The 15,346-nt window shown below is 36.8% G+C and overlaps 2 protein-coding genes across 6 annotated transcripts in view; one reads left to right on the forward strand and one right to left on the reverse strand.

The window, feature by feature from the left end:
* Positions 1 to 4,423, forward strand: LOC143177756 (U4/U6.U5 tri-snRNP-associated protein 1). Of its 2 annotated transcripts, XM_076375896.1 has the most exons (12): positions 7 to 142; positions 253 to 560; positions 835 to 1,283; positions 1,358 to 1,486; positions 1,551 to 1,967; positions 2,038 to 2,182; positions 2,259 to 2,533; positions 2,604 to 2,691; positions 2,782 to 2,980; positions 3,696 to 3,882; positions 3,968 to 4,122; positions 4,204 to 4,423. In XM_076375896.1, the coding sequence occupies exons 2-12, from the start codon at positions 398 to 400 to the stop codon at positions 4,229 to 4,231; spliced, it is 2,235 nt and encodes a 744-aa protein (XP_076232011.1). In that variant the 5' UTR covers positions 7 to 142; positions 253 to 397; the 3' UTR covers positions 4,232 to 4,423. The 2 variants fall into 2 exon arrangements, 1 of the variants encoding a protein (XP_076232011.1); XR_013001642.1 differs by lacking the exons at positions 3,968 to 4,122; positions 4,204 to 4,423 and adding an exon at positions 3,137 to 3,265 and having other exon boundaries at positions 1 to 142; positions 3,696 to 3,886.
* Positions 4,124 to 15,346, reverse strand: part of Plx (PTB_TBC1D1_like and TBC domain-containing protein plx) — a 24,664-nt gene continuing 13,441 nt past the window's right edge. For 3 of the 4 annotated variants that reach the window (XM_076375887.1, XM_076375886.1, XM_076375885.1), the window contains exons 2-15: positions 11,643 to 11,789; positions 11,378 to 11,557; positions 10,842 to 11,153; positions 10,567 to 10,771; positions 10,327 to 10,443; positions 10,030 to 10,246; positions 9,606 to 9,923; positions 9,250 to 9,536; positions 9,020 to 9,181; positions 8,245 to 8,561; positions 7,911 to 8,163; positions 7,712 to 7,830; positions 7,414 to 7,638; positions 4,124 to 7,334 (exon numbers count right to left, since the gene is read on the reverse strand). In XM_076375887.1, coding sequence (XP_076232002.1) covers positions 6,423 to 7,334; positions 7,414 to 7,638; positions 7,712 to 7,830; positions 7,911 to 8,163; positions 8,245 to 8,561; positions 9,020 to 9,181; positions 9,250 to 9,536; positions 9,606 to 9,923; positions 10,030 to 10,246; positions 10,327 to 10,443; positions 10,567 to 10,771; positions 10,842 to 11,153; positions 11,378 to 11,557; positions 11,643 to 11,768 — 3,750 coding nt within the window. In that variant the 5' untranslated portion in view covers positions 11,769 to 11,789 and the 3' untranslated portion in view covers positions 4,124 to 6,422. The remainder of the gene's footprint in view (positions 7,335 to 7,413; positions 7,639 to 7,711; positions 7,831 to 7,910; positions 8,164 to 8,244; positions 8,562 to 9,019; positions 9,182 to 9,249; positions 9,537 to 9,605; positions 9,924 to 10,029; positions 10,247 to 10,326; positions 10,444 to 10,566; positions 10,772 to 10,841; positions 11,154 to 11,377; positions 11,558 to 11,642; positions 11,790 to 15,346) is intronic. The other variant, XM_076375883.1, reaches the window with a different exon arrangement.

The following is a 15,346-nucleotide window of genomic DNA, read 5'->3' on the forward strand; positions in this document are numbered from 1 at the left end:
AACAAAATTAAAATCACCAACTTCTGCCGATGACCAAAGATTTTGGAACTAGATTCAACGAGGAGTTCAACGTCCCAACATTTGACTAATTACTGACTTTTCTACAGTACCAAACTTGGATCAGAAACTCATTGCAAGTAATGTAAGTATCGTGATGTTTTAGAGGAAATATTGATTTAAGAAATATTTTATTCACAACTCACGCTTTCGTAGGCTGAAATGAGTTGGCAATGTTTGTGATATACTTCGCAGGGGACTGTTGTTTGAAGTGCGCATCGAAAATATGGTGGATTGTGGCAGAAGTGAAGTTGGTTTAATCTTTGGGAATTCTAGGCTTTAAAGAAATTTCGCTTGAGTAAGGTGTTGTGGTTACTAAGAGCGAATCAAGGAATCGAAAATGGGTTCGAATAAGCGGCACAAAACGGAGAAGAGTCGAGACGCGAAGAAGAAGCGTCACCGTAGCCGATCACGAAGCTACACGCCAGAACGTGAGAAGTCGGAAAAGCACCGACATCACAAAAAGCATAGAAGAAAAGAGCGCAAGGATTATGACAGCGATGGTTATTATCTGATTCATTCCTTTTTAAAGTATTAGAGATACTGCCGCTCTCTGTAACGCGCGTTCCTTATTGATTTTAATGTACCGTTTATTGCAAATTAGTTATTCCGCTTCTTCGGTTTCGAAAACGTTTTACATCAACGGAAACGTACGAGATTAAATTCGGAGGGAATTGAAGCAAATAATGTTAATATTTATTCATAGGTACATAAGCATTTCATAAAATGAACATACCGCATTTAATATCAGTTAATACTGCGTTTATTTCATTTCAGTTGAAATAGTTACCGCACCTCCCCCACCAAAAATCTCTAAATCTTCACATCCATCTACGCCTCCACCCCCTGAAATTTCTAAGCAACGCAGTCCTTCACCGAACAAGGGCGGTGGATCACAGACCTCTTTATCTATAGAGGAGACTAATAAGTTGAGAGCAAAATTAGGTTTGAAGCCATTAGAAGTTGATAGCGCTCCCAAGGATGATCCTAATAAGATCAAAGATGATCTGGGAGAGTTCTACCATAAGCCTGCTCCTGATGTTAATGAGAAGTTGAAGACACAGAAATTGAAAGAGAAAATTGGTATTCAGAAGCAGAAGAGACAAATTGAAGCTAATTTGTCTAAGGTAAAAAGCTTGGGTGAATGTGATTCTGATGATGATACTAAAGCTTGGATTGATAAGAATAGACGCTTGGAAGAGGAGAAGAAGAAAGCAGAAGAAAGGGTAATAGAATCTAGAATATCTTACCGATTGGTAGCTAAGTAAGAATGTTCTAATCTTTCATATTTTCAATTCAGGCAAAAATGCTGGATCAATTGGATGAGGAATTTGGAATTGGAAATTTAGTTAAGGAAGAAATACACACTGCTCGTAATACAGCATATACTGGAAAGAATTTAAAGGGTCTTAAAGTAGAACATAATATTGTAAGTATTTGTAGGTGTAATGTGCTTAAAAAACAGTTAATAATTACATAATTTGATTTAATAGGACAAGTTTGAAGAAGGTAAAACAGTAATCCTAACTCTAAAAGATCAGGGAGTATTGGATGAGGGTGAAGATGTTCTTGTTAATGTGAACATAACGGACGAAGAACGTTATCAACGCAATATCATAAATAAAACTAAAAAGCCTGGGTATGACGCATACGATGACGATAACTTTGACGAGTTTGGCCTACCAAAGAAAAACGTCTTAGAAAAGTATGACGAAGAGATCGAGGGTGAGAAAAAAGACAACTTTGTATTGGGAGTTAATAACAAAGATACTAAGCAGTCTAAACTTGATTATGTGAAGCAACGTTTGGCGAATAAGCGATTAGAATCGCTGCACTTAGCTGAACCAAAACTAGCAAGCGAGTATTACAATGATGAAGAACTTGCAAAGTTTAAGAAACCAAAGAAAAAGGTGAATTTTTAAAAAAATTGTAAACAATAACAATACGAATCTCTTCTAATATCTCTTAATTTTTTTGTAGGTTCGAAAAATCAGGAAGAAACTGAAAGCTGATGATCTTATTCCTGAAGATAATGACTATCTTAGAGATCTTGGAAGCAGGAGAAGCAAACGACCTGAAGAAGCGAAACCTGAACCTGATAGCTTAGACGTGGACGATTTAGAAGGTATTTAGAATATTTCCAAGAATTACAATTAACAACATTATTTATTATAATACTTTTTCTCCTTTCCTAAATCAAGCTCCCGCCGAGGATCTCAGCGGAATAAAGCTAGAAGAAGACGATAAAGAGTTGGAACTCCAACTAGCCCTGAAGAAAGCTCAGCGCTTGAAGGAAACGCAGTCATCGAGTATTGAAAAGGTTGTTGAAACCATAAAACAAGAACCTACAGGTTCCGAAGAAAATCAATCTGGGAATATTGTTCTTAATGCTACAGCAGAGTTTTGCAGAACCTTGGGAGATATTCCTACATATGGTCTTGCTGGGAATAGAGAAGAAAATGGCCAAGAACTCATGGTATAAATTATTCCAACACTAGTTCTTTTGCTTAGACATAGCTTCTAATATTTTTTGATAAAAATTGTAGGACTTTGAAATGGATGGTGTCAAGGAGGAGCCACCTACAAACGAGGAAGAGGATGATGGTCGCGGTGCATGGAACACAGTGCATCTAGGTATCATTTCCGAGTTTAGATGTTTCTTCGAAAATTTCTATTGCATTTTGCTTTGTTTCAAAATATTTATAATTTACACCTTGTGCACAGATGAAAGCACATCGGAGCCAGTAGCTATGGAAAACGCGATTTTGGACGCAGAACCTTCTCTCGGACACGGTGTTGGTGGAGCGCTAAAACTCGCAATGAGTAAAGGCTATTTGCAGAAAGAGGACAGTAGTCGACCATCTGCATCGCGGTTCGCTCACTTACAAGCTCAGAATTATTCGATAGAGGACAAAACTTATGGGTATGTATGGTAAATAGAGATCGATTCAATACAAGAAATTTTCTTACGTGTTCGCTGGTGATTGACCGTGAACCTATGCAAGAAATATTCTTCTATTGAATTCATTCGAAACGAACCATGTTAGACACGAGACTCTAGTGAATTTCAAACTGTTAGTTAACAGTCTCTTAAATAGAGCCCGGATTTCGGTGCTCGGAAAATGGATGATCCGCTACCGCAACAAGAGTTTAACTACTTTGTCGGAGATGATCAAAGGCCTGAGAAGCGAATAGGATTTTGATTGAGGTATGTTTATATTATGCGATTCTATTGCCGCGAGCGTGGTTTAGACAAATATTCTAGACAAGTCCACCACAGCATAATATAGTATCATTTTGATTGATAATAGGGTTCTTCTATAAGCTACACCTGACAAGAATTCCATTCTTCTGAATATCTACGTATGTAATAATAATCTTTAAAATATGTGCAAAACGAGAATATAATTTTTATGATTATACTGACTTGTTTAGATTCGTGTTGGTTCAATCGCATAATGTAATGTATCTTAAAAGCTCAACAGTCTACTTTTTTATTTTTTCGAGCCAGTAATATTCGCGCTTATCTAAAATTCTAAACACCGAATTCCAAGGGCTGCTATTTATTTTTGAATCCAGAAAGATTACTCCCTTGATAGCTGTGATGATTTTGTCTACGTCTTTCTCTTTTTTTGCAGCGACGATGACAAATTTGGAAGAAGGGATCGTTTTAATGGTCCTACTTCAGAATTTAAAGAGAAGGACGGTTTTAAACCCAATGTTAAATTGGAATATATCGATGATGATGGACACGTTTTGAGTGCGAAAGAAGCTTTCCGATATCTTTCTCACAAATTCCATGGGAAAGGTCCAGGAAAGAATAAGGTTTGTATCTTTTTAATTATTTTCGTCCTTTCCCATTTTTCAATCTCAAAGAATGTGTCTAAAAGTGCTACTCGGTAACGTCTAGGTTGAAAAACGAATGAAGAAAGCGGAACAGGAAGTTCTAATGAAGCGGATGTCTTCTACAGACACGCCTTTAGGTACGCTTAATCTATTACAAGCGAAACAGAAGGAAACTCAGTCACCGTATATAGTGCTCAGTGGCAGTAAGCAAATGCAAACGTAAGAAATTTTTTTTATATATTATTTAGCAGATATAATTTAAAGTACGATAATCATAAAAATTGTAATTACTTTTTTCAGGACTAGTATATCGAAATCGAAGCATTAAAAGTTTTAAAGCTAACTTTAACATAAGAATTGTATATAATATACAGACAGAAGGAAACGTTTTAACAGTACATTTTTTCAGACAGTACAGTATGTTATTGATCGTCGAGACATAGAAACCATTGCACATTCTTTTGATTTGTTAATCCAATTACAGGATAATAAAATGACACTTATGAGTTTATAAAAGAAACTAATTTCTTTTACACCCTTTTTTTAAAATAAGAATTTTTAAATTTTCTACTTCCTAGTAGAAATTCCATATGATTATAATTTAGATTTTATATTTGACACGTTTCAAATGATATTTACACTATACAAGTTTGATATAGCGAGAACTGTTTAAATTTCTTTAGTGTATATAAAGTATGTAGTATAAAGTCATCTCTTGTCACTTCTTTATAGTTTTATGCAAAATATCCTCTTATGTGAAAGAAATACAATTGCAGCTATCACAATAAAATTAAGGGGGGATCAAACGACAACTACCATCTTACTTTAGTGGTGTTAAAATACTAGAATCTAAATAGTAACAAGTTCATAAAGGCTACGAACATATTAACACGTAGGTTGCCTTTTACTTCTGCATTTTAAAATCACAATATTTATGATTAACTAGAATCTATTCGTATAAATCGCTACTCGGAATATATAAATTTGAATACTATAAAATATTTTATTGTTGTTTCTAATAGTTGATATATAAATGTTTGCCGAATATCATTTTGTTTGATATGAAATGGCATTCTTGTGAAGTTAAAAATATTTCTGTTCATTTCATTGAGTAAAAAGATTACCTGTAATTATTAACTGATAATATTTATCACCGACATTGAGTATTTTTTACAATCTATCGGCATCGCGATTTTGCATCGAGAAAGTGGTAACGATTTATCGCTACGAAGAATGCTGAATGGCATTAAATATATCCCTGATATCACAAGGCTTCACTTTGTGCAAAAATAGTAATACTTATTTCCCCGAATCTTACACAGTGCACAATAGAATCTATAAATTATATTTTATAAATAGGCATCTCCAATTATACACATTTAATTACAATTACATTCTCTGATAATCATTTAGAAGACTTGTTCTCTAATTTCCTATTCGCAATTCTTTCTTCTCCTTTTTGGAAAGTTTGGCACTTCTCTATTTACGGTTTACAGCAAAAGTAATAGGAATTTTTTCTCTAGAAATAATATTACTTGTTCAGGTACTAATATGCCCTCCATAGTTAACTTCGTTTGAACAAATTCAGAAGGTCTTTAAAAAGTAGAATTAACTTATTTTCAATTGCTAATATACTACCTTTCTTAATAAACAGAAATGTTAAATAATTGTGCGTTAACCATAGAAAGTATATTGTTAATTGAACAAACAGCGTTTATTGTTTACTTAATATTTATTTCTCAAACGAATTCCTATTATTTTTGCAACAACCTGATATACATTTTGATACTTATTTTAACTTACGGATATGACTCTGTTTGCTAGATTCTAAGAAATTTAGTTCCAACAGTAACACATTGCATACAATAAAATTGATAATTTCCTTTAATATTATCCATGATAATTTTGTTACTTTGCAAAATTATACATTCATTATGTTACTGTCATCTCAAACAAATTTCTTATCATCGGCACTTGTATATATTATACTCATGTAAATGTTCCCTATTCTCTCCTACAAATTAGAATTAATACAAACTATGAGAAATAGATATTTTCATTAGGTACTAGTTTCAATGGATTCTCCCTAATCCTGTCTCCTAAAATTTTTTTTATATATGTATGTGTATACACTAATCTATTCAATTAATCTGTCAAGTTTTTATATTATATATTATAAATTGACTCTGTTTTATCATTCTTTCTATTCTTCCACTCCAATATGGGGAGTTTCTGGAGCACCCCATAATAAGATATTAAAAACATTTGGTATAATTATCGGTAAAAGGGAAGTGCGAGTCCCAATACTTTGTTTGATAAATCCTCTGGATTATCAAACATCTGATTAAAAAATGAAAATCGATCATCGTATCAAAAGTGTGTACAAGAGGCTGAGTGATAGTATGAAACTGTGAAGATGAACAATAATGGTACAGTCACTACTAGTTTTTCGGGTATACTTTCCTCAAAATAGTCACCTTCCAAGGTATTTTCCTTGAGCGTAACATCATAAGCAATTGTTATCTGTTCAGAGTTTCAACATTCTGGCTTTGAGCGTTCTTGTTCACACCTTCTTCTTGTCCGCTGGGACTTGGGAATCTTATCGGTTTTATCGACTTCAACTTCGTTGTACCACCGTATCTGAAGTTCACGTCGCTACAAGTGTCCAAAGGATGCATGGTACCAGTTAAATTGGTCTCGTCATCGTCAGTAGTGACTTCTAACTTCGAAGTCGGTACCTTTTTAACCGATCCTAGCTCATAAGCCGATTTCGATGACTTTAACTTCACTTTGGAGTTCAATGGCAACGAAATCGACTTCTCCAGGTTTGTTGGCTCAATCTTCAGGTTGTTATCGTTCTGTATAACTTGCTCGTCAGGTGAGCTCACCGTGTCGGTGATCTGAATGTCTATATTCACTGTTTTCGGGTCATTCTCATCGTTGCGAATCGTTTGTTCAGTATATTCATTTCTTAGGGCGGCAAGCTGTGCTCGTTGTTTTTGTATGTGATTGTGCGAGTTCGAGAAGAACGACGAGACCCTCTCGAGTTTGGTGGCCAGATTTGGCTGACTTAAAGTCGACTTTAAAGGATATGGCGGCTCTACCGAATTGTTCTTTAGGAAATTGTGAGATTCTCTACCTGTAGAGTTACTCTTTATCATACTAAATCTATTATTATCTTCGATCACTTTTAGAGGATAGGATTTGCCAGACGTGTTTCTACGTTTTTCCGCAAGACTCAATTGCGCGATTATTCTGCGAATTTCTCCGGGAAATTCGATATCTGGACGCGTATCGGATAGTTGCTGAATGAAAGAACCTAAAGTGGTGACGGTTACCTCTAGACTTCGATTTTGAGACTCCAATTTAAGAAGAGTCGATTGTTGCACCGATCGCGCAGTTTCCAAGCGGTGCAAGTTACTCATCGTAATCTGTAAGTATAATTTGGTGTATGTAGTTAAATGTAAATTGTATGCAGCTTAAATTAACATTACATATTTCGACTCTTACCTCAAGCTGCTCAGTTAATTGTGCGACTTCCTGCGTGAGCTGTTTGTTAAGTACTTTCAACTTCTCCATATTTTCCATCTGTGGTTTCACAGATATCATTTCTTCCTGTAATACTTGGTACTCTACCCTGTACTCATTTAATTGTTTCGTGATCTCCTGATCAGGGTAAAATAAGCGTTTCATTACCCGATCCAAAATTTCTTTGTCCACCGCTGGCACCCGCGTCTACAAAATTGAGAAAAATGAGTAAAATGTCTACATCCACATTACGGAAATATACTAAAAGAACTTTTTTTACTTTAAGATATTCCATGATCTCTTCGAAACTTTCACACGCTAACAATTGATCTTGATGTTCTTCTAGCAATGCCATCGATACCCGGAAAATTACCTCGGTACTTTCCAAGAAAATTAGATCTATTGCAATTAAAAATACAGGATATAAATAATTGAAATTTCATAAATAACTTAACATCTAAATGATAACACAGACTTACCAAAAACTCTAGTAACAAAGCCAAGTGGAAATTGACTTGCGAATAATGTCAATAACCATGGTGCGGCATACAATGTTGGCGAGACTTCATGCTTATCAAAATGATTATAAATCGCTGGTAACCTATCGTGTAATAACCTAGATAATTGGTAAAGGTACAATTGTAATGCTGCCATGTCAGGAAGATACAATTTCCTTAGGCCTCTACGAAACATTAAGTGTCGTAGTAGGAAAAACGCCTGGTCTTCGGACATCTAATCAAACACAATATGAAAAATTGAAATTACACTCAAAATAATAGTGCAATTTTTGAAGTATTAGATAATATTATTTACGTGTAATAAAAGAACTCCAGCGACAAAACTAAGTCCTTGACAATAACCAACTTCATGATCAAGAAGTGAGTAAGCCTTCAACAAATTGAACAATGCTAACTGCCCTGGTCCTAAGGCTGAACTGAAGTATGGATGATTTGGAAACGTTCGCCCCAGATCAATCAAAATCGCGTGTTGCTGGGACGTAAGTTGCTTTAGAAGTAAGTCGTAAGGTGTGTTATAGTTAGGAAAATCACGCGTGTCCATAGGCGGTTGTTTCAAACAAAATTGTTCAGCTAGAAACTGCCATACTTCTCCTCTCTTTCCTTTAGGTACACCTATATGAAAAAAGAATATTAGACTTAAATGAGCTTATTTTAACCCATTTGCATCCAAGCGCGGAATAATCCGCGAGCCGCGACTGTCATCTATCACCAATTAAAATTGATTCTTGAAAGATTTGACAGTTCAGAATTTTTTAAATTTCAAAATTAAAATTTTCAAATTTCAAATTTTTGAATTTAAATTTTCAAATTTCAAATTTTCAAATTTTTAAATTTCAAATTTTCAAATCTTCAAATTAGTCAAAAAATTCATACATCAATCGTTTTAAACAGTACATTGTTAATAAACTTCATGAATAATTTGGTTGCCCGTTACTGTACATACGATCAACCGCGCGCGGTGATACGAGTCAGTCCTCAGTTGAACGTCGCTGATATTTCAACGCGGCAGCTTAAGTAGAGCGATGATGCGAATGGGTTAAATCAATTTTTATGAGTTCCTGGTGTATTACCTTGTTTAATGGCATGTAAGAGCATTTGATTATCACATTTAGTAGAAATTCTCGATTCTTTACTAACGAGAAGATCCCACACTTCCACTAATTCGCGAGCGCAACTACTGAGTTCATCGTATTCCAGTTTTATTCTTTTTACAGTCGCCTCCTCTTGACGTACTGTAATCAAATATCTTTAAACATATAGATTTATTTTTATTTTACTTAGGAAAGAATTGAAAAGTTACCTCTAAGTCTCGCATTCTCCTTTTCCATCCTTATCAGTATTAACTGTTGGTTAATTGCTTTTTTCCAGAGATCCCTCAATTCCTGCTTCGTTCTACGTTTTGGAGTTGCCTGAGGAGTTTTAATGATACTGATATTCCCACTCTTATCATTTTCCTTTTCGTGATCCTTGTTAGGAGTCACGACTCGATTCAGTATAGCTTGTCTCCATGAACTATTCGACTGTACTGAATTATTTCCATCTGCCTCGGTTGGCGACATTTTTGGCGAATTCCCTACTTTCAAAAAACTACACAGACAAAAAATGGTTAGAATGGCCTTAACAAAGTCTTAAGATGATAAAAAACTGCATACGTACATGTCCATCATAGAACTCTTTGGTCCAGTATTCACAGTCAGCTGTTGCTCAGGTGAAACTCTCAATGATCTTGGTCTACTGCCGTCTGGAGAGATATCAACAATGGATGGCTGTCGCGATATATCAGGGCTTTGGCTACCGCTTTTTATCACAGTGTTAAGGTGGCTAGCATCCTTCAGATGCAAGCCAAAACCAAGGTCGTCCCGCGAACCCTTTCTCTTCATGAGATTATCGAAGCTATTCGTGAGCGAACGCTTTGCTTTCATAAATATTGTGCTTCCTACGCCCACGCTTAAGTACTGGTTAAGAAATTCACTCCTGCAGTCACGTATTGAATTCAATTACCGATGCATATTCAAAGTAATGGAGAGCTGTATTTGATATCTTACTGTAAAAGTTTCTGCATTACACAAAGGCATCTCACCTGTTCTCGGCCGTGTCATGGACATGCCTGGCCTGCTTCGCCTCGCAATGAACGCGCAACAACTTCATCAAGAACTGATTCTGCTCGCGTAGAGTTGTACCAGTGCCGCCAGCGGACTCTGCACTTTTATACTTGCTTACAACGATCTCTTGCTCATCCTCCGGCAGTAATTCCATCCGAGAGAAAATTATACTTTGAGTCTTTCTGTCGTTCTGTCCTGGAATCCGTATAAGACACGCGAGCTTATTATAGGACCAATAATTTCCTTGCAAAGGGAAGCACGCAACATTAGATTACCTTCGATTTCCTGGCACAACTTGTTGTACCAATACATGGGGCAGTGCTCGCATGAGAACACTTGATACCTCTCCTTCCTCGTTACCTCAGATGATCCAACAAATGCCTGCGAGATAGCTGAAAATAATTTTCTTCTAAACTATTTTTCCATCGAATAAAGTCGTTTTATTTGCACAGGAAAGTATAGCACAAAATTTTCTATGAAGCTACCACTTTCAGTGCACAAGAAACCTGTCTTACCAGCAACAAGGTCATCCGCGACGGACTCCGACTGGCACTTGAACACATACCCGATGAAACACTCCACATTATTCTCCTTGCAAATGAAACCAAAATGCTCGGGATTCTTGACGCCTTGCACGCAACTGGCCACATCCCTTAGTTGCTTGTGGAGCAGTACCTGTTTCCTATCCGGACTGATCAATCTCAAATCATGACGGCCTACCTGAAATTCAACATTAGATCAGGATACAGTTTCGAAAGCAAAGTTCTATCGAACAAAATCGATTTCCCACCTGGAAGAGCATGGTACGATTATGCTCGTCGCCTCCTTTCGCCATGGAATCCCTCCTGGCATTCAGGACGCTGCCAGTAGAGGAGGCTCGGCCTCGCATTACTTCTGGTACTTGCACGGAATTATTATTATTATTTGCGACGTCCCGATTCTCCTCTTGCTCGTCTTTCTCCGCGAGACTGGCATTCTGTGGTTTTGGAAAGGTTTCCACAGAGCCAGTGAGCGTTGATGGTACCCCCAATGGATTAATGGGTGATATGATGCCGCTTCCTGATACATTTTCTATGCTTCCTGTCTCGCTAGCGCTGGATTCCTGAAATAAAATATCACTTTCAATATCTGTACTCTTTTTGAGCATATTCTGCCCTTTCTAGACATAATTCAAGATAATAAATGTACTGTTTAGAGCTCAAGAGGTGGTCCCTGCAAATGAGATACGGATCCGATTGGATCCAGGGACCATTACTGAGCTCTGAACAATAAAGGCTAATCGTGATTTGGAAAGATGAATCGAATAACCCTGCCAATGGCACTCACCGTGCTATTTCTCCTGTTATTGGAAGACGTAAAAATTGATTGACGTTGATACTCGGCGAGGATATTGCTTGCCGATGATCTCGATTTCTCACCGTGAACCCGAAACCTTACCAACGCATCGTCGATAAAGGCCTCTGATACCTTCGGATATGATACCTTAATTTTTCCTACATAAAGCACCTAGAATTAAAAAGAATACTATTAAAAAACCATTCATAATAAAAAATTCTGAGGAAAGAGTCTTCTGAAAAGAATAAAAAATCACCTCAAAGAAATGGGAAGAACTGGGTGATATGTCAGCACCTAAGGACATCAAACTGGCCGCGCTACTTTGCGATCTTTGAGGCACATCCCTGCTTTCGAATCGGGACGAGCCTGACTGTTCCTTCATGTCTCTCAGGAATTGCTGAACCTGAGAACAGAGAAGAATACTGTATTGTAATTCCGTATACGATGGTTGTCATTATAGTATTAAAGCAGAGAATCAACCTTCGTCACGCAATAAGAAACTGCATTTGCAGTCTTCATCATTGCAATGCAATTTGTATGTTGCATTCGATATATAAATATAATTCCCCACCCCTTTTTTTGAATGAATCTGCTTATCAAATGGAGATATCAAAATTTCACAATTTTTAGTATACGCCATAATACGTAAATAATAGATAATAAAACAATTAGCTTCGCATTTTTATTAGTTTTAAAAATCTACTTCCTCTTCCAGCTTCCCACCTAAAGTCCGCCATGTTTGATCATGTTCAGGATATTAATGCATAATTTACCTATATCGTAGAATGAAAGATAGACGAGTTTGCCTATAAATTATGCATCGTTGATATTTTCACGACGAAAATTCGGCCCAGAAATAATCCAGGATGTAGCATCTCGACTGGTAACGGCACCCATTAATATACAAAACCGATTTCGCAAGGAAACGTGCATCAAACGTGGTCTGATGACCGTGGACCAAAATAAACTCATCATTTTCGGGAGCACTCGTCGCCCGCATGGTTCCTCCCGTCGTCCCTCCCGTATTTCTCGTCTTCCTTCCTTCTTATCAATCAAAATTTGTCAAAATATTAAGTTCGTTATCTGTAAATTCTGTTCCCGCTTTACAACGTTTCCTTGATTACTTTTCCCAGCAAGGGTCGCCATCTATCTAACTGCCAATTTTCAAAGAATCGAAAATCTTTGTAAAATTTTTATTTCAAATCGCGTATTCGATAATTGCAATAAATGGAGCAAAAATATAAAGAAAACGATTGCGTAATGGTAAGAAAAGGTAAATGAAATTTCGAAATGTAGGAAATACAATGAATTTCCTGTTGCATTACAAAATACATAGGAATCATTCGATTCGAAGAATCAGTAAGAAATGAAAATGAGAGATCGATCTTTGATAAGGTGGCGAGACGGTAAGTGCAAAAACAATTATTATGCAAACACGCTACGCAAGGTTTCGATTGCCGCGATACATCTGCTGAGAGATTAGCAAAGAGGCGAGTCGGATGTCACCGTGATCGATCAGGAAGCGATTTGTATCAATGGAAAAAAGATTATCTTGACGAGTAATTATCTGAACGACCATGAGGTCTTCGACAGAGAATCTCGACGGCAGAGTTGCTGACACAGAAAGCAGATCGACGTAAAGCGAAGGGGCTTCCTTTATCCAATTACCAGACGAGCTTTTTTTATTATCCCGGCTGGCCCTCTTCCCTTTCTCTTCAAAATATATGGAGAGCTAACATTCAGTATTGTCAATTGGAACCTGTTACCGACCAAAGGTAGGTACCTCACGAATTGGAGACATCTATCCTTCAAAGCACTGAGATATGAAGCTTATAGGATTTTTTTATAATTAAAAGATATCTCTTTTGAAACGTAAATAGATAAACAAGTTCCAAACAAAACCAACTTTTTCTCTACTATTTTGCTTATAGTCTGATGCTCGTAAGCTTACACATAAATATAATTCCGTAGTGAATAGTAAATTACTTTTTTCTAAGTTTTTATCGTAATACATACATAATCAATCAGCTGTCGTTGCGTTTAAGAATAACATGAATGATTTCAGCCATCCTTTGACGACTTAATTGATTACCGTTTTCCTATTTCATACGTATCACCCCCAGAGATTAAAAATTGCTTTCAGTTACTGTATTTCCTGTCACACTTAATCTTCCTAATCTCTTATTTGTTTCAAATAATCAAATACCAATACATACTTGTACAAATACTATTCAAACAATGGCAACGAGTTAAACATTCGATTTAGAAGTGATCAAGACAATGATTCTCATCTCTGTATTCTCCCAGCCTATAAATATCGGTCAGAAGAATCGCGAAATTTATGCAAGGTCTCGAGGGGAGGCACTTCTCTCTTACAGCATTTGTTCGCGTCCATTCTCGTGGCTGTTTGTTGATACACGCTTCTACACTGCCAATTGATCCACGACAATTCAAGGTGCACGCGTGATCATCGAAGCACGGATCTGCGTCGTGATGCGAGCCCATTGAATTCACGTGGAAAATTAGATTGAACGTCTTCGACCCCGTGATCTGTTTCATCGGGTTGCAGTTAAATGGAAACGGTTGCCACGCGGTTTCGCAAGCCGCGTTCTCAAACCAAGGACTCTTGATCTACGATCGTGAGAAAACCGGAGAAATCGTTCCACCCGATTTTCCATCATGTTTCATGGCCAATAATCGATAACAGGATGAAGCTGGAGCCGAGCCTTTATGAATGGAATTCTTGTAAAAAATATTGCCGATCTTTTCTCAAGGTAACAAGTTGATAATTTTCCAATTTCTCTACCTACTATTTTTTGTTTCAAAAAATTGAATTAACTTCACGTGTTATACTGGTTTTACCGGGAGATGCAATGTACATGTCATAGCATACATTTTCCTTGAGACATTGGCGTATTAATTATTAATGTAGAAGGATGTAGTGGAAACTATGTTAATTGTGATAAGGAGCCTTTGAAGCTAATAGTAAACGCGAGCCCATTCATTTTTTTCTTCGCGATTGAGGACTGCCTTCGAAATGGGAAAGGAGGTATTTCTAAACATAGAAAACGTGTCCCTGTATTTATCCCACGATCCTATGTCTGTATAAAAAACCAGAAGCACGTTTCATGTGAGCCAGGTGTCGGGCGTAATTAAAGTCTAATTGCTCAGGCACTGGTGACATTCTGCTGCTCCCTTCGATTTGATTTCACGTTGAAAAAGAAAACCTGCATCGCGTCAATCGCCATGAGTAGAAGGTCTTTGATCCTGAGTGACACAGTTTCCATTGAAATCTCGGGGAATGCGTGCCGAGTAGTCTGTGAATATTTTAACGAATCGGGATAATTAATTCTTCGTGACAGACACCGTACACGAGTCGGCATAAATCCGAGAAAAGGGGAAAATTGAAATATAATTCTGCTATAAAATATTTCGTGTCTCAATCCCACTCGTAAAATCTCAAAAAGTTCTACTCATTACTTAAATCGCGATGGTTAGAAGTACAAATGTTCTAGATGATTTCGTCTAGAGACGTACACAGCAGCCAAGTGGTCTAATTATATGCAGACAGCTTGTCGCTTTTAATCCTTCCACGAATACCTGAGCTTTCACTCGTGTTATTTAAATACCACGATCACACGATTTCAAGTACTCGCTTTATCGGTAGAAACGACACGTTCCTAATATATTTTTCAGCCATAACCTCAAAAAAGAAACAACAGATTTTGTATCTTGAATTAATTTGTTGAGAATTAATGAGAATAAACACGTCTCTCGATAAGAGTAACCCTTGCTTGCCTTTCCCTCCAATTTTATCTAAATTCGAGATTCCCTGTACTTCTATATAGAAACATGTACAGTCGCAGACAAAATGTAAAATAGATTCGCAACCAGATCCAATTTTTTATCCCCTAGGGAGCTCGCATGACCTCTTAGCGGTGAAAATTAGAACGAAATATG

This window comes from Calliopsis andreniformis, chromosome 4 (genome assembly GCF_051401765.1).
Source record: "Calliopsis andreniformis isolate RMS-2024a chromosome 4, iyCalAndr_principal, whole genome shotgun sequence".
Lineage (NCBI taxonomy): Eukaryota > Metazoa > Arthropoda > Insecta > Hymenoptera > Andrenidae > Calliopsis > Calliopsis andreniformis.